Source organism: Bemisia tabaci, chromosome 3 (genome assembly GCF_918797505.1).
Source record: "Bemisia tabaci chromosome 3, PGI_BMITA_v3".
Classification (NCBI taxonomy): Eukaryota; Metazoa; Arthropoda; class Insecta; order Hemiptera; family Aleyrodidae; genus Bemisia; species Bemisia tabaci.
This window is the reverse complement of record NC_092795.1, coordinates 41,828,414-41,848,989: the sequence shown is the minus strand read 5'-3', so window position 1 is coordinate 41,848,989 and position 20,576 is coordinate 41,828,414. Positions and strand designations below refer to the sequence as shown.

The 20,576-nt window shown below is 43.1% G+C and overlaps 1 protein-coding gene across 8 annotated transcripts in view; it reads left to right on the top strand.

The window, feature by feature from the left end:
• Lmpt (four and a half LIM domains protein limpet) overlaps nt 1–20,576 on the top strand; it is a 220,117-nt gene that overhangs the window by 137,385 nt on the left and 62,156 nt on the right. The window contains exon 1 of one of the 8 annotated variants that reach the window (XM_072298387.1): nt 19,495–19,772. The exons of the other annotated variants lie outside the window; for them this stretch is intronic. Within the exon in view, the coding sequence (XP_072154488.1) occupies nt 19,606–19,772 (167 nt within the window). The 5' untranslated portion in view covers nt 19,495–19,605. Of the gene's footprint in view, nt 1–19,494; nt 19,773–20,576 lie in introns of those variants that run through there. 8 annotated transcript variants of the gene reach the window in all.

The following is a 20,576-nucleotide window of genomic DNA, read 5'->3' as shown; positions in this document are numbered from 1 at the left end:
CATTTTAATATCTCATCTGGGTCTAAATATTGTCGAGAAAACGAGCCGACTTAAATAATCTTGAAGAAGGTTCCTGCACAAAGAGTCCGTCCCAGGAATCATCGATGGATGATGAATTTCAACACAGCGTCAACGCAAAATTCGGGCTTCGGAAATTGATGTCTGACAGCGCCTTACACTGAAAAAAAATTATCTGCGTTTTTACCAAGGTCCGTTGGTACCTTTACCATCTCACTTTTTTTACCAATTATTGGTAATTTTACCAAGGCAGACTGGTAAGCTTACCTAAAAACAGGTATTTTTACTGTTTTTTCCAGGTAAGAATACCACTTTTATTGGTAATCAATTCCCGGTAACTTTGCCATTTTATCTCGGTAATTCCACCACAGTCGATAAAAAATATTGGCGTTTTTACCAAGGTCCAGTAAAATTACCGAGAAAGTTCAAAAATGTTACCGAGATTCTCGGTAAAATTACCAATTCCATAAATGGTAATTTTACCAGGAAAAAACTGGGATCAAATAGAACCCTGAATTCTTGGTAATTTTACCATTTTCTTAGTAAATACACCGAGATTTTTTTTTCAGTGTATTGTCAGAACGTCTGTTTAGCCCGGTGCAAGATGAGAACGGACTGGGTCGTCACGTCACTTCGCTAATGTGACGGACCCTCGCGACGCAATGAAAGCGGGAAAAATGCGGCGGCGCCCCTCGAATCGTGGAGAATGTCTCGGAATCTAACCTACATTTTAAAAATAGTGTAATATATTAATAGCGTGGGTTCTTCTTCGTTGAGCGAAGATTGCCCGGAGCTTGGTTCCGTCCGGGAGGCACTCGCGACACATGTGTTTGGGTCCGGCGCTAAGCCCCAAAGAGTCGGTCAGTAAACAGAAACCCACCGGAGGGTTATGCCCAGAGACAAGAGACCCTCCACTGGCCTTTTGGCGACAGGTGGAAGCTTTTACTTTCGGGGATTTAACACTTCCTTATGGACAATTATAAGGGAGCAACAGCCATCACTCCTTTTTCGGCTGTTGACCTACCTACATGGTCGATGATGAGCTTCGGGTGACGTCATGAGCCAAACAAGTTTCCCAAACTTTGACTTGTTTTGGCTTGTTTGCAAAACGAAACTGCCAACGCGTTGTTAAACATCAACCATGTAGATAAGTCAACAGTTAATTGTTGACTTATTCCCGAAAGTAAAAGCTTCCACAATAGCCGAGATACGAGTGGAGGGTCTCTTGTCTCTGGTTATGCCTCATAGTTGCTACGCAGCCCAATTGCCAAAGAACACCTAGCACCCCCAGAGGGCTGCCTCCTGGCTCATAATTCGAAAATTCAAAGCAAGGAGCCATTATGTGCCGATTGCCGTAAAAATTATGAAAATTTCCAATAAGAAATCAGGGAGTCAGGGGCCGTAAACATGATGATATGCTTTAATGCTACGTGGGCACTATTTGAAGAGATCTATGAGTGTAATCAATGTGTTACAATGCTTGAAGCAATCAGGGCTTATTGGGACTCCCGCATTAATACTCACAAAGATGTTGTAACAAAGCACTCTTGGATTGCCGGCGAACAAAGTCGTACATTGAACCGTTGACTAATTTTTTACTTTAATGTAGCTCAACTATTTTATATTCAGACTCTTAAGTTTCAAGCTAGTTTCCCTCGGAAACTGATCAGTAAAACCAAATTTTATTATGTACTGATTTTTATTCGTGCCAAAACCAGTCCTAACTACCTGCTACTGTAATACATTACTTTTCTCTCTGTACTCCCTTTGTTAGAGAACCTAGAAGAGAGGGATAGGAAAGAGAAGAAGAAAAGAAGTCATCCCGAGGATAGTCTCGCAGGCAGCCACCTTAAAGGCAGGGCAACAAGAATAACTTAGGAAGAGAAAGAAGAAGAAATATAGAGTGAGAAAGAGTTGTTGAGAGAAGTTAAAGGAATGTGAAGAAGAGAGAGGAGAGAGAGAACGAAGGGGCGTGAGATTGAGGATCGCCCTTGAAGAAGAGTTCGTGGCACCGTAAAGCTTAGCACCGAAGCAGAGTGCCGAAAAACGTGGCAACCCTGTTGAAGAAGTCTTAGCGCCGTATAGGACGTAGCGCATAAGAAGAGAAGCAGAGTACCGAAAGACGTGGCAACCCTGTTGCAGAAGTCTTAGCGCCGTAAGAACGTAGCACCGAAGAAGAGAAGCAGAGTACCGAAAGACGTGGCAACCCTGTTGAAGAAGTCTTAGCGCCGTAAGAACGTAGCGCCGAAGAAGGGTACCGAAAGTCGTGGCAACCCTTGTTGAAGAGGTCTTAGCGCCGTAAGAACGTAGCGCCGAATGAAGGAAAGGAGCGCCGAAATGCTTAGCATCTCCGAATACTTACTTGCAGTTGAAGGAAGAACTAGAGGCAATGAACTCTAAGTCCGGCGAACGAAGGGACTTGATACAATGGAAACAAGAGATGAGTGAAAGAAGTGGGCCTGGGCAGAGCCCAGGTGAAACGGGTGCGGGCCCCATTGACGGGGCGGCCGCGCACGGAGCGCTGCTAAAAGGCTCAATTTGAGCCTTTCAGCTGGAAATCCCGGTAAGACGGGTTAGACGTCCATGAATTATGTGTTTACCACGTCAAAGGGGCAAAGGTTTCGGTTAGTGCCCTTTAAGCGGCCTTTGAATGGACCGCAACGGCAGGTCTACGGGGAGCGCGCTCTAGCGGCGAAAATAGTAAGCGCGCATCCGGGAATCCCCGGGGCGCAGTGGGCACGCGCGGCGCATAGCGGGATAACGAGAGTGGGCACGCGCAGCGCATAGCGGGATTCTTAACACACTCCCCGCTTTGAACCCCCGTGTTCAACTATATTTGACCCCAGGGTGTGGTCGCAAGAGCGGACACCGGTAGGAGATCGCCATCTCAAAGCTCTGATGATTTTTCTCGTCTTGCGGGAGGAGAATGAGTTGATTGGATCATCGTAAGAACATGGTGGATTACGAGATGGTAATCGCTTGAATTTGAATTTTGATTTTTGCACGTTAACGCGGGTGGATGACGACCAGGAGCCATCCGATGACGGAGAGATCCGTTTGGGCCAATGTCGTTGAGGGGTAAAGTTTTTGTTAGGCGAAGAACGTTCGCTTTGTTTGGGGGTAACGGAGGAGCTTGCCGCTGATTTGATTCGAGGGGACGCATTTTGGGTCCGAAATTGAGGTAGAGTGAGGTTTCCCTTTGATTTGAAGACACTCTTAATAACGTTGGAGTGCGACAACTTGAATTTGTTTTCACGGTTTACGACGAAAATTTTCGGTCGATCAGCTTGAATGTGAAATACTTTGTGTATCACAGGTGCTTCCGTGTTTAACAGTGTATTGCAGTGTGCACAGTGCAAATTCTGTGCTTGCACCGGCGTGGGGCCCATCAAGGCCGTGCCAAAAATGGTCGGTAAGGCCATTGGCATGTTTGCACCTAAGACCACGGGTGCTCCGAGGCGAAGGTATGGTAGGAGGTCGGCTCCGCACAGCATGTCGATTTTTCCTGGCAAATCAAATTGTGGATCCGCTAGTTTGAAATCTCGAACTTTTGAGAGCACCTCTTGCGGTACCCGTTGTGTGGGCAGAGGAGCTGTGATGCTGTCCAACACTTCGACTGAACAGTTTTGAGTGACCAACTTCTTCTCAACCGTTTGCAGGTCAATCTCAGTACTGCCTTTGAGTTTGATAGGTGTTTCTGAGACGGCGTTGATGTTTGCTGAAGAAGTCGTGCACTTGAGCTTCAGATATTTTGCAGTCCGTGTGGTAATCATGGAGCGTTGAGCGCCCATATCTATGATACCACGGATGATTTGGGTTCGTCCCGAAGGAGCTGCTATTTGCGCCAAAAAAGTGGCCAGGAGGACTTCAGATTTGTGAGTTTGGTCTTTGCTATGATCTGAAGACATCATTACCTTTGGTGTAGGCTGAGGTTTTTCCGAAGTTTTGGATTGCGTGCAAGTCGTTGTATGGTGCCTCTTGGAGCAAACCCGGCAAGAGTGTTGTGAAATACACTTTTCTGTAGGATGAGGTCTTAAGCAATTTTGGCAGAGATTGTTTTTGTTTATGAGTTCTCTACGCTCTTGTGGAGTTTCTTGCAAGTATAGCTCGCAATAGGGCAGAAAATGAAACTGCTTACACAGGATGCATGCCCGTTTTGGTTGGAGGGCTTCATTCCTATTGTTGCTTGCTGGTGCCGGTGATGGGCTTCTTGAATGTAGGGCCTTTTGCGGCCTTGAAGGCTCATTGGTAGCTATGAGCGCATGAGTTGGTTTTGATTGAGTGGAACCGGACGAGTATGATTCGTCAACTTGAAGGCATTCCTTTTCCAGGAATTGAACTAGCTCCTCAAGTTCTGGATATTTTGTATCAGCGCCTCTGAAATCGTCGAAACGCCTTCTGAAATATCGATTCATTTTTTGGATGATGACTGCGGTCAAAAGAGATGAATAATCCTTCAGATGCTGGTTGAGACCTTCCAGAGCCTGTGTGTGCTCTCGAAATTTGGTTAGAATTTGTGGGATCTGCTCCACTTTAGTCAATTCTGGGAGCTCAAGCAATCCCCAAAAGTGATGGTAAATATGCCTTCTTTCGCATTGGTACCTTTGGCTTAACAAATTCCAAGCTACAGTGTAATTGGCTTCTGTGATTGCGAGTCCCTTCACTAGATCTAGGGCCTCTCCGCTTAGAGCGGTCAAGAGATATTGGAATTTTTGAACGGCTGCAAGATCTGCGGCTTCATGAATCGAGACAGTGAAAAGACTATGAAATGAACGCCAATCTTCGATTTTGCCTGAGAATTTGGGAAGAACCAATTTTGGCAGCTTTACACATCTCGAAGTTTGTCTTGAAATTTCAGAAATGTTTGGATTGTTCAGACTTTCACATGGTCTGGGTTTGTGAGAGAGGTAAGCTTGCCGAGTGCGGAGAAGCAACTTGGTGAATTCTATTTGACTTGATTTTGTTTCAATTTGAGCGGTTTCTGGAAGGGTTGAATTGACGATGAAAATCTCCGCTTGGGTTTCATCAAATTTAGCGCGTTCTGAGGCTAAATCATTGTAAAAACTCTCGAACTGGTGAAAATTATCGCTTGAGAGTTCAGTTTCGAAAATTTCATGAATTGATTTCACATGATTGAAGATAGCATTTCGCTTTGCTGCAAGAGCAGTTGCCTTCCCCTTGTTTGAAGGGGCATTTTGATTAACAAGGGTTTCCCTTGTATTCTCGTCGCTAAAGCTTCGTTGGCGATTTTTTCGTGTTTTCACCATATTGCTGGGGGAACAACGATGACCAAACTTAGCAAAAGTCGACTGATTTGTTGATTGAGGAGAACACCTAATTTATTTTACTTGAAAGATTTGTAAGATAATGAAAGCTAAAATGGAAAGTAACACCTTAGTGCCAGTGTCACAATCTCACCGGATGCACAGTGAATCCGGCCCGAGGGACCAATTAATGTTAGAGAACCTAGAAGAGAGGGATAGGAAAGAGAAGAAGAAAAGAAGTCATCCCGAGGATAGTCTCGCAGGCAGCCACCTTAAAGGCAGGGCAACAAGAATAACTTAGGAAGAGAAAGAAGAAGAAATATAGAGTGAGAAAGAGTTGTTGAGAGAAGTTAAAGGAATGTGAAGAAGAGAGAGGAGAGAGAGAACGAAGGGGCGTGAGATTGAGGATCGCCCTTGAAGAAGAGTTCGTGGCACCGTAAAGCTTAGCACCGAAGCAGAGTGCCGAAAAACGTGGCAACCCTGTTGAAGAAGTCTTAGCGCCGTATAGGACGTAGCGCATAAGAAGAGAAGCAGAGTACCGAAAGACGTGGCAACCCTGTTGCAGAAGTCTTAGCGCCGTAAGAACGTAGCACCGAAGAAGAGAAGCAGAGTACCGAAAGACGTGGCAACCCTGTTGAAGAAGTCTTAGCGCCGTAAGAACGTAGCGCCGAAGAAGGGTACCGAAAGTCGTGGCAACCCTTGTTGAAGAGGTCTTAGCGCCGTAAGAACGTAGCGCCGAATGAAGGAAAGGAGCGCCGAAATGCTTAGCATCTCCGAATACTTACTTGCAGTTGAAGGAAGAATTAGAGACAATGAACTCTAAGTCCGGCGAACGAAGGGACTTGATACAATGGAAACAAGAGATGAGTGAAAGAAGTGGGCCTGGGCAGAGCCCAGGTGAAACGGGTGCGGGCCCCATTGACGGGGCGGCCGCGCACGGAGCGCTGCTAAAAGGCTCAATTTGAGCCTTTCAGCTGGAAATCCCGGTAAGACGGGTTAGACGTCCATGAATTATGTGTTTACCACGTCAAAGGGGCAAAGGTTTCGGTTAGTGCCCTTTAAGCGGCCTTTGAATGGACCGCAACGGCAGGTCTACGGGGAGCGCGCTCTAGCGGCGAAAATAGTAAGCGCGCATCCGGGAATCCCCGGGGCGCAGTGGGCACGCGCGGCGCATAGCGGGATAACGAGAGTGGGCACGCGCAGCGCATAGCGGGATTCTTAACACCCTTCCTCTTTTTTATTTTTATTTTTTTAATTTTGATTTGCAATTCTCAAAAACCTTTGCGCGCACTCTAGTTTACGAGAGAAAATGGTGCACAGAGAGTAGTAATTTCTGATTATACTCTAGGATAACACTTCATTCTTTTAATATCCTAGGATTATATATTCGTTTTCATTTATAAGTTCTTAAAGCAAACATATCTCTTCGAGAAATCGTGCAAACTTCCGGAGGAGAGTAAAGTGAAAGTCAAAATTTTGCGAGACCTTATGGCAGTATGTGTAAGTTAACCATTAATGTATCCTCAAATCCATAGAATTAATAAATATTACGGCACGCATGCCCTTTTGTGGTCTACCTCGTGAAAGGAAGGCATAGTTGCAAAAAGTATTTGGGCGTAACTTCCAAATCATATTACTTCTCTCCACAATTTATTTCGAAAAGAGTTCTTGCAGAACCAGATAAAAAAAGTATAAAATTTGGTGTTACTCGATATTTTCGAAGGATGCCAGTCATTCTTAATGTGTTGGAGCGCCTGCAATTTCGTATGTTACTGTACATACAACACCTCTATTGTAAAATAGTTGCTTGAGGCGCCGTGGCACGTTGCGGTGCGGCGGGCGGGCGGCCGCGGCCAGTGGGAACCGCGCACTGGCGCCTACAAACCTAAGGGGATACCTCAAGCATTGCGCAATGCGTGAAGTATCCCCTTAGGTTTGTAGGCGTCAGTGCGCGGTTCGCGCCGGTAGCATGCCACTCCGCTCGCGCTCGCTGTGTTAGGCTCTAACATTAAAATCGCGGAGTCAGCGTTTTTCAACTCATGCTTACGAAATGTTTGCACTCTCTGTATGGATTATGCTCATTTAAATTGATGAAAAAAAACTATGTGTTAAAGGGAAATATAATGATGGTTTGTAAATTTCCGGGAAAAAGGGGGAAAAAAATCGATATTTTTGATATTAAAAGCCCCGTAAAATTGATCTTTGCCTTTCAATAGCACTAACACTCAAACCCCGACCTAAAGTTTCCTAGTCTTTAATCCGAAAACTATTAGCGAGGTACCATTATATTTTAGTATCGTGTCGAGATCAGCGCGGGATTTATGACAGGAACATTTGTCTCTGTTTGTAAACAATCCAATATTTGATGAATATATTCTTCCGCGATTCTTTTCAAGTTCAATGGGTGAGATGGAGGATCAGAGGAAAAGAACGAGATCCAACCTTGATTTTTAACGGACGGGTTAACTTAATGACAGTTTTTACGATTGCAGCTCTTTTGTTTTTATTTCCTTTTTTTGCGTCACACATTTACCATCCTGTACACGTTAAACTTGTGTCCGTGGGCTTTTACCCACGGAAGAAAATTGCCAAGTTCCATGCACGCTCTGTTTGAAACTCTTTGAGCACGATGACTTCTCGGCAATTATCTCGGCCTAATAGACTGATTTAGTGACTACGTCATTCGATGGATCGATATGTTCGCTAGTTCAATTCCAACCGAGACATAACCTTCAACAAAAAAGAATAACCGAAATCTCAGCAAATTCAACCCTCTGATTAGCTGTTTCAATTTTACCGCGCTTTAGGAGCGCGGTAAGAAAAGTCGAAATTCGAACGAGCCAATGAGATGTCGACTATTTCATCGCAATTTATCAAACGATGTAACCACCAAATCACTCTATGATGTTTTTTTGACTCTCCTGGATTGACATATGCGACTACACCAGACAAAACACAAATTAATCAAAGGAAGAAAATGAAAACTGACGTTGAGTCCACACTGAAAAAAAAAGATCGGTAGAATTTATCATTCCTTCACGCTGTATTTCACGCAGCGTGAAGGAATGGTAAATTCTACCAATCTTCAAGTCGATTCTGCTAGAGGAATGGTTACCTGTACCAGTATATAGTAACGCTTACCTTTCTTCTGGCAGAATCGACTCTAAATTGACGCTGTGTGTAATACAGCGTGAAGGAATGGTGCATTCTACCAATCATTCTTTTCAGTGCATCTCTTGTGTTTGAAGCTCAAATTTTTCCACATAAAGTTCATCCTATGCGCGTTGGAAAAAAAAAACACATGGATCCAGAGTCCAGACTCTTGAAAACATTGACAATAAAATGGAATCTTGATTTAATCAGATTTAAGCTTAAATCAAAAGGGAATTTGCTCAAATTGAGAGGCTTGGTTCTTGATTTAAGCTTAAATCTGATTGAATCATTTTTTCTTGTCGATGATTTTAAGAGTCTGGACTCTAAATCCAACGTGTTTTTTTTCCAGTGCGGAAAACGCTTTTGGGAATTTCTTGCTAAAACTGACTGGAGTCGCTCTGTTGTTGACAGGAAAAGACAACACTATTTTCAGTCGCAGGAAAATTCAAGGGAAGCAGGAAACTCGAAGCGCACTATCGGGCGCCTCTGATAAAGCAGTCGCAGGGAGTTGCTCCCTGTCCAGCGTTATGATAACCAATTACCGGGGTATATCGTCGCTCTTCTGACGTTAGGGCGTGTCTCTATTTTCAGATGAGCCCTGAAAAGCATAGCGATGTACGGAGAGTAGAGGTCACGTGGAAATCGAGATACGCCCTTACGTCGGAGCGACGCCGGTATGTGACCGGGACTCGCGGAAAACGTCACGAGGAAAAGTTTTTGTTCTCCGGAACGGAAAACGAGCGGGAAAATTAGGGTTTAATCCGCTTGCTTCAGGGAAAACCCCGACGAGCGTGTAGGCGTTTTTCGGAGAAATACCCAACTATTTCGACGGATCAACCGACGATAAACTGTGCACCGAGCATCCCGTATTCTTGCTAATCGTGTGGAAAGACGCGTATTATCACCGGAAATGGGAGGTTCAAACAAGGAAAAGGAGGTATTTGCGAATACATTGCTTCGAGTTACTGAGAATCCTTACCGTACTGCTGAATTCTGCTCTCGAGCTGAAAGTGTTTACATCAATCTCTTCTGCTGCAAGTGTCACCTGTGGTGCATGCCACTTCCATGCGTGGCTCGTGACGTCCAAATTAACTGCAAATAAAAGAGGATACTTTTTTTAGACGATTCTTTGACTTCCACCCTATTCCACCCACTCCTTTCCTCCCATGTATTTTGAAGAGATTTTTCAGGTGGTGCTAGGCCCTTGTCACCCCCTCAGTGGAAACAAAAACACATTGGATCTAGAGTCCGGACTCTTAAAAACATCGACAAGAAAAAATACTCTTGATTCGATCAGATTTAAACTTATATCAAGAACCAAGCCTCTTAATGTGAGCTGATTTCCTTTTGATTTAAGCCTCAATCTGATTGAATCAAGAATCCTTTTTTTTGTCAATGTTTTCAAAATTATGGACTCTAGATCCAATGTGTTTTTTCTCCAGTGCTGAGTGTCTGACGTCATGTATGGGCAGCCAAATCCAAGGCTTTACTGCGTCCATACCTAAAATCGAACTGCGCATTTTGGGAGTGGATGATTATTCCAGTCGAGATTACGAGGCTTTCCCTCCAGCTCTCAGAGGAGATAAACTTCAAAAAATTGGATTTTTGGCCCAATCTGAGAGCTGCAACCGCCCAAGGTCCAACGTGATTTGAATTCAGCCAGAGATAACATTTAAAAGTTCAGAAAAAAATCTAATACCGATCGACGTGACTGAAGGATCACGTCTGCTGTGTCAACCGTCAACTCAGCCCGATTTTCCCTCTGACGCGACGCTGCTGGAGGTTGTCAAATTATAAGATGAAATCCTGTATTTTTACATAGCAACTGTTAGCTGGAATGTAAATATATTTATCTCTTCGATGCGGAAACAGGTGTACGACGGTCAACCCCACGGATTTATTATTATGCGCACGTATTCTATGTCAGTCTCAAACTGCGGCTTTGCTTCGCCCGAAACTCTCACAAAACGACAATATTTCATTTAAAAATAAATACTGTTCAAGCTATCTACGTCGTTTACTAATTATTTTGTGTTTATTTGTTTACTTTTTTGAGTTAGCGAGCAATTTTTGGCCGGAAAGAAACATAATGCTCAAAGGATTCGCGAACTTGAAATTTTTGACGATTCGCTTTTTAAGAACCTACGGTGGTAAAGCTCATCTCTCCATTTTGAAATTATTTTGGAATTGGTCAAACTGTCGTATTATTTTACACTACTTTTGATGACAGAACTGTTGATATAGTGAAAGTCTAAAAACTCATATTTCGATGTACGCAATGTTGTAAACTTCTCGTCTTTTTAATTTTTCTCAATTGAAAATGGATGACCCTCTCAGAATTTTGACAGGTTATTTTTCATTTTATACAGCACATTCTAAGCGAGTCCCAACCAATTAACTTTTATTAATTTTTCCTTATCTCATACTTAAAGGAACATTGAAAAGCACCGTAATTCTTGATTGACGGAAAAATTTGTTTTTGGTGGCAAATGTACATTGAAAAAAAGATTGGAAGAATTTACCATTCCTTCGCGGTGTATTTCACACAGCGTGAAGGAGTGGTAAATTCTACCGACCTTTTTTTCAGTGTAGGAAATTTTTCCAGTGAATCTAGCCGTGACTCCAAAATCACTTCAGACACATGCACAGTGTGCCATACTCCCCATGCGGTTCATTCAAGTCCAAGTCTTGGAGTTTCGGCCCATGCATATCTCATAAATTCAGACTCGTAAATACGATCCACAGCTGACCAATGGAGCACCATTTTCTAAGAGATACGAGTGACCCATTTATAGTCGTTACGTCATCGATCCGGAAAATTCTTCCCACATAAATAAAGAAAAATAAAAAAAGGAATATCGATTTGCAAACAGCGCCTGTTTAATCCGCCGTCCACGGATATAACGCGAATCTTCCGCCCTGCATTATAAACAGATACTCCTACGAACTGCAGTTTATTTTCTCTGCCCGCTATCCCATCTCCTCCAGTATTCAGATTTTGCCACCCGCGGGAGCAGCGTTTCCAAACCGCGCGGAAAATTCGCATATTCTGTCTCGATCAGTTTTGACGAATTTCGATACGGAGCACGATCTGGCAACGAGGCACTGAAAAGAGTTTCTCGAAAACGGTTAGTAGACGGGGGGCGTGGAGAAGAAAGCGAGAAAATGAGAGTCATATAGAGCGCTCGGATTTCCCGGGGTGTTTAGCGTTTATTCGCATGACGACAGCGAGATGAGGCACGTGTCTGATGATAAAGCCAGTAGCTAAGAGTCGTCAGCCCATAATGTCAAACATGTTTGTAGATGCCTGAATATTCGGGGAAAGTTTAAGAACCTTTATCCAAAATTATGTTGTCCTCAGTTCTTAAAATTAAAAACCAAATAATCGTGCTGTGAAATGAAAATTAATGACTCGTTTAAAAAAAATGTGAATTATTCAAGTATGAAAAAATGACACTGATAAAACTCTCGCAATGATATTCGGAGTGAAATGATGTTGAGTGAATACCGCAATCAATGAGAGAATTTTTTCCAATTTGAATAATTTAGAATCCCATACAGCAAGGTTTGTCGGAAAATCGATTGGAGAATGGATTCGTGTTTCGTCGCATCCTAGCAACGGTAGTACCATCGTATTCATCCGAATTTGAGCATCAGCAGAGGTCGAAATATTTTATGTCACATCCCGAATTGTTAGTTAGTTAGTTAGTTATTTTATTTATAGACATTCAGCATCCTAGGCTATTAACGTCTGTACAAAGAATTTGGAAGATGGGTGTATATACAAGAATTTAGGTTTTTAAATTAAGGGAGGCAAAGAGTTTCAGAAGTTTGGTTGTGGTATTTTGTTCATCGCATAAAATCGGAAAAGCCTCATATGTGCGTTTGAAAAAAGATATTCTTCTTTTGATGAAGAAACATGATCGAAATAAGTTATTTTCGTCTTTATACTCCTTACACAAAAATTACGCATCAGAGGCTGATGAAAGCAAGACAACATGAGGAAAAATGTATTTAACATTTTACGGAATGACAGTCAGTTAACAGCAACTAGCGGTCACGTGAGAACGAAATATCTATCATATTTTACGTGAGTAACACAACCGAAGGTAGGAGAGATGTGTTCGGGCCTCCTTTTAAACTTTTCTAACGAATCTGAGAGACGCCCCAGTGACAGCATATAGGAGAGCATTGAGACCTCACGCTTCGCGTCATCGCGCCTTCAATTTTTCAGATACAGCACGGACGTCCGTCAAGTACGAATAGTTGTATCTCTGCGCCGTCGTAAACGCTCATCCTTTCCCTCCCTCTATTTCCATATTGTGTTTCTCTCCGTTTGTCTTATTCGTAATGGTGCTTCAAGCACTACGTGAGTAACACAGCCGAAGGTAGGAGAGAGGTGTTCGGGCCTCTTTTTAAACTTTTCTATCGAATCTAAGCGACGCCCCAGTGACAACATGTAACAGAGCATTGAGAGCTCACTCTTCGCGTCATCGTGCCTTCAATTTTTCAGATACAGCATGGACGTCCATCAAGTACGAATAGTTGTATCTCTGCGCCGTCGTTAATTGTGCAACCACTGTGAAACCCACTATTTGGGCTGCGACTTCAAACTTATAAGATCGTTTGTACTTTTGTATATCATTTTTCAATGCTTTAAGTTAAGAAAGGAAAGGAGGAAAAAATAAACTTTTAGCAAAATACAGTTTCTTTAAATTGATATCCACCCTTAAGGACCTCCTCACCAGAAAATGACTCACAACCACGGAAGAAAACTACTTTGCTAACAAGTGTTTCCCTCAATCCCATAAAAAATAGATCACTGCTGAAACGTGAGATAAAATGGAAGAGGTGGGATGGGATTTAAACTTAGCTACAGTATCATTTCATCGACTGCGTTCGTAGTCTCAAGTTTCATCCGTTTTGAACTTGCCTCGGTTTCTGATTGTGAAACGAAAAATGAACATTATGAAATTACGCTGCAAAAGGCAAGTCCTAGAAGCCTCAAACTTATTCATGCTGGAGTCAAAGAAGGCTTTAATGAAAAGGTCTTGTTACCAATTATCGACCACATTCTTGCCTTTTAATAGAGTCTCTAATCTTATCTCGCGTAATATTCTCGTGCTTGGGTTTAAGTAGGAAAACACGGTTTCAAAGGATGCGGTATTTCAAGTCAAGGCTGAAGAAAATCTGCTGTGGAGATAAACTTGGAAATTCTAGGCTTGAGAGATCAGTGCCTGCTCTGTTGAATTTTGACACCTAGATCTTTATGCGCTCCAAATAGCTTTTCATTTTAAAGAAAAGCGAGATTTTCCGTACATAATTGTTTGAAAATTTTGGAAAATAATATCTGCAATTTTCCCAGTAAATTCGGTTTTTACCAGAGGAAACTTGGCAACGTCTGAAGGGTCATATGGCGTTTTTCCTCAGCAGTGTTGCTCTCTGTGGCGTTCATTCCTTTTCGAGCAGATCAACTCGACCGCGCACATGTTTTAAAAGACTAAGGCAGCGGGACGGGATGAAGAAAGAGGATCAAAACACTTGCTCAGCGGAAATTGGGCCGAAAATAGGATTGGGAATGAGTAACGATCGAAAGTGCATTTGCAGAGATTGCTACTTATGACGGCTGTTGAATAATTTGCCCCCGATCTGGCCGAATGCAAATTGATAACTGCAATTGCATGCATTTCCACAAGCCCCCTGTGCTGCCAAATTAAGACGAATCATCACAGTAGTTTATTGATCCCGGGATTAAAACTCCGCAAGGTTGCAAGGTCTCGTTACTTTTGTTAGGTTGTAGTTAGCTTTTTCAATTCAATTAATTTGCATATCGATGGCTAAAGTGCGAAATAACGTATCTCCGTTTGCGCCGTTGCAGACTTCCTCACCAAAAAAAAGTGAAGTTGATTTGGATTTCATTTTGCAAAAAGGAACCAAGAGCATTGCAATGTCGCTAAGATTGTGCAACTTCATCCTCTGCAATAAAAGTACTGAAATCATGCAAAAATATGAAATTTACACGGTTATTTTTGTCTTAAATTCACAGTTTTTAGGGTGTAAAACAAAAACTGTTTGTAGATGATCACGTTTTTCTTCCGAGACTACAGAAGTTGGAAAATTTTAGCAACATTGCAATGCTCTTGGTTCCTTTTTGCAAAATGCAATCTATTTAACATTCTGGATGAAAAAAAAGTGTGCGGGAACTTATAAAATGCTGCGAATTACCCGCTACATCAGTTACTTTAGCAATGCCAAGATGTAGAACTACCTGCTGTGGCAGGTCATTCAGCACTTTATGAGTTCTTGTACGCATTTTTTACATCCTGCAAAATGTTCAATCGCAACTTCAATTTTTTTTCGGTGCTGTCATACTTTATTTTTCCCTCGGAAAACTAGTCTACGTAATTTCTTTAAAACTCCCCTGATTCTTCTTCTGTACCAGCAAAATATTCTCTATAAATTTCAAGTTATTTAGGTGGCTCGCCTCCCGTCGAAAAAATTGAACAGGAGTGGAAATTTAAAACGCTGTACGTGGTTTTGTACGTGGGCCAGTGGCGTGGCGTGCTTTGCGATATATCGATTGTTAAGCCATTTAAACCTATGGAAAATGATCGATAAACAGGATGTTTGCAGCGAACACCTTAATAATCGATTCTTTACCATAGGTTTAAATGGCATAACAATCGATAAAGCGCAAAGCACGCCACGCCAGCACTGACGCGGGCCATTATAGTTCGTCATCGCGTAAATAATTCCAAATAATATATGCATCTCGAGGAAAGACTAAGTGATAAGAGAGCGAGAGACACAAAAACCCGAATGCAGACAACAATAAAAACACACTAAAATACAAAAAACAAATGGGTATACAAGGCTAGAGGAGACATAAAACAACCAGGACGTTTCGGGCCAATTACATGCCCATTCTCAACTGAAACAGAAGCTAAAAAATGTAAAAATTAAAACGAGAAAATGAGCATGCAACTGACCGAGGTAGGAATCAGTGCAAACCTCGTTTTAATTTTTACATTTTTTAGCTTCTGTTCCAGTTGAGAATGGGCATGTAATTGGCCCGAAACGTCTTGGTTGTTTTATGTCTCCTCTAGCCTTGTATACCCATTTGTTTTCCGTATTTTAGTGTGTTTTTATTGTTGGAAAGACTAAGTATTTTTACAAAGTAGGTCCTCTCAAATTCAGTCACAGCCAAGTAAAAAGCAAAGGGAATCCTGAGTCTCAATTCACCGAGTCGTGAAAATGCGACTAACTTTTTCAACGCGATCTTCTCGCACTGTTTTCCTCGCGATCGAGAGCTTGGATTCTTGGCGCGGGCCCAGGGCGGGATCGATGGTCGAGTGGTTAGCGTGTCTGGCATCCGAGCTTAGAGGTCGCGGGTTGCGTTCCCGGCGTGCTCGGCTCCAACGTCGGCGACAGGGCGTGACTCCCCGTTTCATTCACGAATCGCGAACCGGTAGTGCGGTTCATTGACGGACTCTTTTACTCACGCTACAACCTCCATTCATCGGTCGTGAGCTCCACCGTCTGACTCACGGTCCTCGGTTCGACTCCCGCTAATGCGCTCGCTCTTTCTGTTGCCAGCTCTGCCGTGTTTACACTGCACCGAGCGCCCCCGTATATCTTTCACTTCGTGTCCGAAGAGTCGCCAGTCGCTAGTTGCACTCTCAGGAGGATGCTGTTTGGAAACGACTGCAGTCCTAACTTCTCATTTCTCAACTCTCATGTTCCATCTTGAATATTCGAATCAATGGATTTAGGATAGCTCTCAGATGTTTTTCATGTAATAATTAGGAAGCGTTTAAAATAATAAAATATTTTGAACAGTGAAATTCGTAACTAAATGAGTATTTTTTTAACTTTGAATGAGCTGGGAAGTATGGAAATATATCTCATTAAGCTTCGTGGTATTACTCTTTACTGCCTACGATATGATATTCTTATAGGCAGGCTTGAAATAGACAGTGAAGGATATCAAGTTATCTTATTGTGTTTTTGCGTTTTTGAATAGGTATCTAAAACACAAATAATGTATGTTGAAGGTATTGTAAATCACACAGTTCCATTGACTTACATTGCCCTTTTAAAAAATAAATAAATAAATAAATAAATTAATTAATAATTAAAAAATGATCAATGAATCTAACAATCTTTTCTTTTTCTTTAAATTAGTTTGAATTTTGACGAGAGTCGGGAGTGTACCTACTCGGATTTCATATCTGAATGTTCATTGAACTGCTTTATAAATGGTAACGGCACAGGGTTTTAATAAAAGGACACAATAAAGTTGTATTCAAATTGTATTTGGAAAAAAACACAGTGAAATAACAGAGTAGGTGCTAAGAGCTCCATTATGTTGCATTTCCTTGATTTGATCTGCATGATTAACGCTCTTTTTGACTTCAACATGACGCACCAGTGTCATTTCAATGTGGACTGCGAAAAATTTGTATTTCATTTTACACGATTAAGGAGTCATAGAATTCCTTTCTTCGAGTTGAAATAAGGTTTAGCCTGGATTTTATGTAGCCAGACATAATTGTGCCCCTGTCTTCCTACAGCTAGGTGAAGGAATAGAGAACAAGGTTTATGCGCAAGGTGGGGCACATGGTTTGGGAGGAGCAGCCTCCAAGTGACCGGGATGGTCAGCATGACTGGGGTGGCCGAAGTGTCCATGACCTCCGTGTCCATAGACACCGAATCCAACACCTCCCATACCTCCAGCACCTCCCATTCCTCCGGCACCTCCCATACCGCCGGCACCTCCCATACCGCCAGCACCTCCCATACCTCCGGCACCTCCAGCGGAGGGCGCCACCTGCTCAACAGTGATCACATTGGGTCCGGCCTGTTCGTGCACTTGGGGAGGAGCGAAGGTGTCAACGACGACGGGCTGTTGGGGGAAGAGATTCAAACGGGCTTGTTTCTGGTGGTTGATGACGGTGGGCTTCTCGAAGTAGTCGATTTCGGTGGGGATAGCTTCGTGGTCGATAACCTTGGGCTGGGCTCCGAAGTTGACTTGGTACGGGGAAGGAGCGAATTGTTCAATGACGATAGGTTCGCGGTCGGGGATTGGACCAGGGCCGGTTTGGCCGGTGGGGCCGTTGCCGTAAGAGTCGGCCGACAGGCGGTAGCGCTGCTGACCTCCAGCACCTCCCATACCTCCGGCACCTCCCATGCCTCCAGCGCCTCCCATACCTCCAGCACCTCCCATGCCTCCAGCACTACCTATACCTCCGGCACCACCCATGCCTCCAGCACACCCGATACTGTTTCCGGAGTAATGGTAGTGGTGATCCCAGTGAGGGTTGCGGCGGATTCTGAGGTGCTCTGCGCTGCAGATTGCAACAACGGCTGTGAGGACGACGAAACAACGCATTTTGGTGGCGATTGAACTGCTGCTGTGATTCTTCTGACTGAGGTTGGGATCGAATGTGGTTTGAATGTTGTGGGTGGAGGTTTTATACTCTGCGTATATCAGCTCAGCTGGGAGTTCTGGCGTTATGTGGTAGCACCCGCGCAAGATTTTCCGATAATGCAGCTGCTTGGACTTCGAGTAAGAATACGTACTGTCTCGAACGGAACAGGCAATGACTTTCATTTTTCAAAGCCAGGTCACGTTTGACAAATGATCGGAGATATGTTCGAACGCCATCCGGTTGGAAAAATGGATGATATTACTGGATTTCTAAAGAAAGACCAGCAGCAGTTTTCAGGGAAAATCCAGAAATAAAAATTGCGAAGTATTCCAGTTGATCAGGAGCTCTATTGCACAGAAAATGAAAAGTAAGCTGTGTGTTGATCTTTGATTCATTTAGCAAATCATTTCTCTTTGGTTGTCGATTTTCTAAACTTCAAAAGATAGAGAATATAAAATAGAAAAGAAGACTCAATGACAATTTTAATTTTCATCAGCTTAATATATTCATGATTGCTCCTCTGGAAATCAGTTCCAAAACGCCCATGAAAAGCTCGATTTCTCATGAACAAAGTGAAAGCGATCACCTAAAACTTTAAGATGTTTTGGAGTCACTTACATACGTCACAATCAATGTACCGGATCACCTCATCCTCCTCCCACTTTGCTTTCAGCATAATCAACCTTAAACCGTTTTACGAACAAACTGTCTGTGATGATAACTCTCCCTGAAATCTTGACTGCTAATTTCAAAGGAAATACATATTTTTGAGTTAAAAGAGCAGCCAAGGATATGATGTGCTACGGATAAATAACGGCTTTGAATATTGTCTGGGTGAACGAAAACATTTTCAATTCTTTAATTAGCGATTTGATTGAAAGAAGGATGATTCGGGTAAATAATTCTTTGCTCGGGATGAAATTTCTATCATATTTTAAAAAGTGAGCGTTTGTTTTATCTATTATGCTGATAAGTTTGTTTCACCATTCGATTGTAACATTTCTAATGCTGAAAGACTAATATTTTCAGTATATAATTTCCAGTAGGAGAGTATGAATCCAAAGGGGATATTTTTTTTCCCTCTGAAGTGCAGTAGAACTTCCGCAATTGGGAGTGTTAGACTCCGCGGGCACCCGAAGCACGCGTTATATCTCAACCGTGGGTGCGAAAACTAAAATGACACGTACAGTTGAGACGAAAATCTCGAGCGTGAATATGAATAATTACAATCAGTTTTACAAATACGGCCATCATATATGCTAATAACAATTTGCCCTTCGAAAATTCGTCCAACTACTCTCTTTTTGCTTCCTTCGTTTCCGGTAAAATCCTCCCTAAAGCTCCACGCGTAATCCGAACCCGAATCCTATACTTTGCTTAAAATTTTAATCCTTGACCATAAAAACATGTTTACCCTTGGGCGCACCCCCTCAACCCCAAAAATACAAATGACGGGCCGGAACGACGCGACCAATTTCCTGACGAGGACTCGGCGATCCCGGTTCCCACGCACGGTAGCAACCCCCTCCCCGGCCCTGGACCGGACCGGCGGGGGTGGGGGATGCGCGGCGCGGCGCAGGCGCCCTCCGCGCGGGGCGGGAAACCGGGAGCGCGTTCGAAAGGGCGCCGCACAGTCACCATCCTCCAGCCGGACGCGCGTGTCAGTGAGTGTGTGCCACAGTGAAACAACCGAAAGTCGCGTTTTTTTTTCGCTCGCGGGAAGTTGAGCTCGCGGCGCCATGGCCGACGTTGACGTGCAGGTGAACTACACGACGGAGCGGAAAGTCCGCAAGACGAAGAAGACTTCGACGTCCAAGCGACGCGAGTCCACCGACGGGGAGGTCACCGCCGTTGAGAAGGAGAACCACCTCCCTAACGGCACCCCCAACGGCGTCCAGAACGACAGGTACGTTTTGGCAGGATGCACGACTCCTCACGGACCAATGACTATAGGACTGACCAATGACCAAAGGACGGACGAATGACACTAGGACGGATCAGAGACTGCGGTTTCATGAGTCTAATTTTCTCTACGCTCGGTTCAGTCACTCAGACTATCTTCTTTCCCTCCCTTTTCAATCTCCATGTATTATTTAGACTGCATTTTGCAATTTGGAACTATGAATTCTGGCTCTTCTGGAAAAACACTTATGTGCATAGGGAAACGAATGGCACTTACGTTGTTTTTAAATCGGGCTTGAATTTATAGTTCCAAATTGCAAAATGTAGTCCATTATCAATTCGTCTTTCCCGCATGAAGGAACGTAACTCCATTCCAAGGTTGCAAATTTGACTCAAACCATTCAAATTTTTACAAAAATGTACCTGTGCCAATTTTCCCCAATATTCGTCTGATTTTTGAAAGAGATCAGAGAAAAAATCGGTGAAATTTTCATTTAGGAATGCCCACGATTCTTCTGGTAAAATTACTAATTGCGAGGGAAAATTTGGCAGCATCGGAATTTAGTTACGTTTTTTCGCGAGGGAGACAACGAAATACCCAAAAATCGAATGGAGCACTAACGTACTATGGGCAAACGCCCTTTGAGCAACCAGGCGTCGCCATATTTTCTCTGATAAAATTCATTCTTCAGTCACCTTCTAAATATTTGTTCACAAATTTTTTTGGAGAATTTTATGTGTAATTCGATGAAAAATATCTGAAAATTTCAAGAAAATATATCATAACTTTTTTAGATAGAAAGATGCT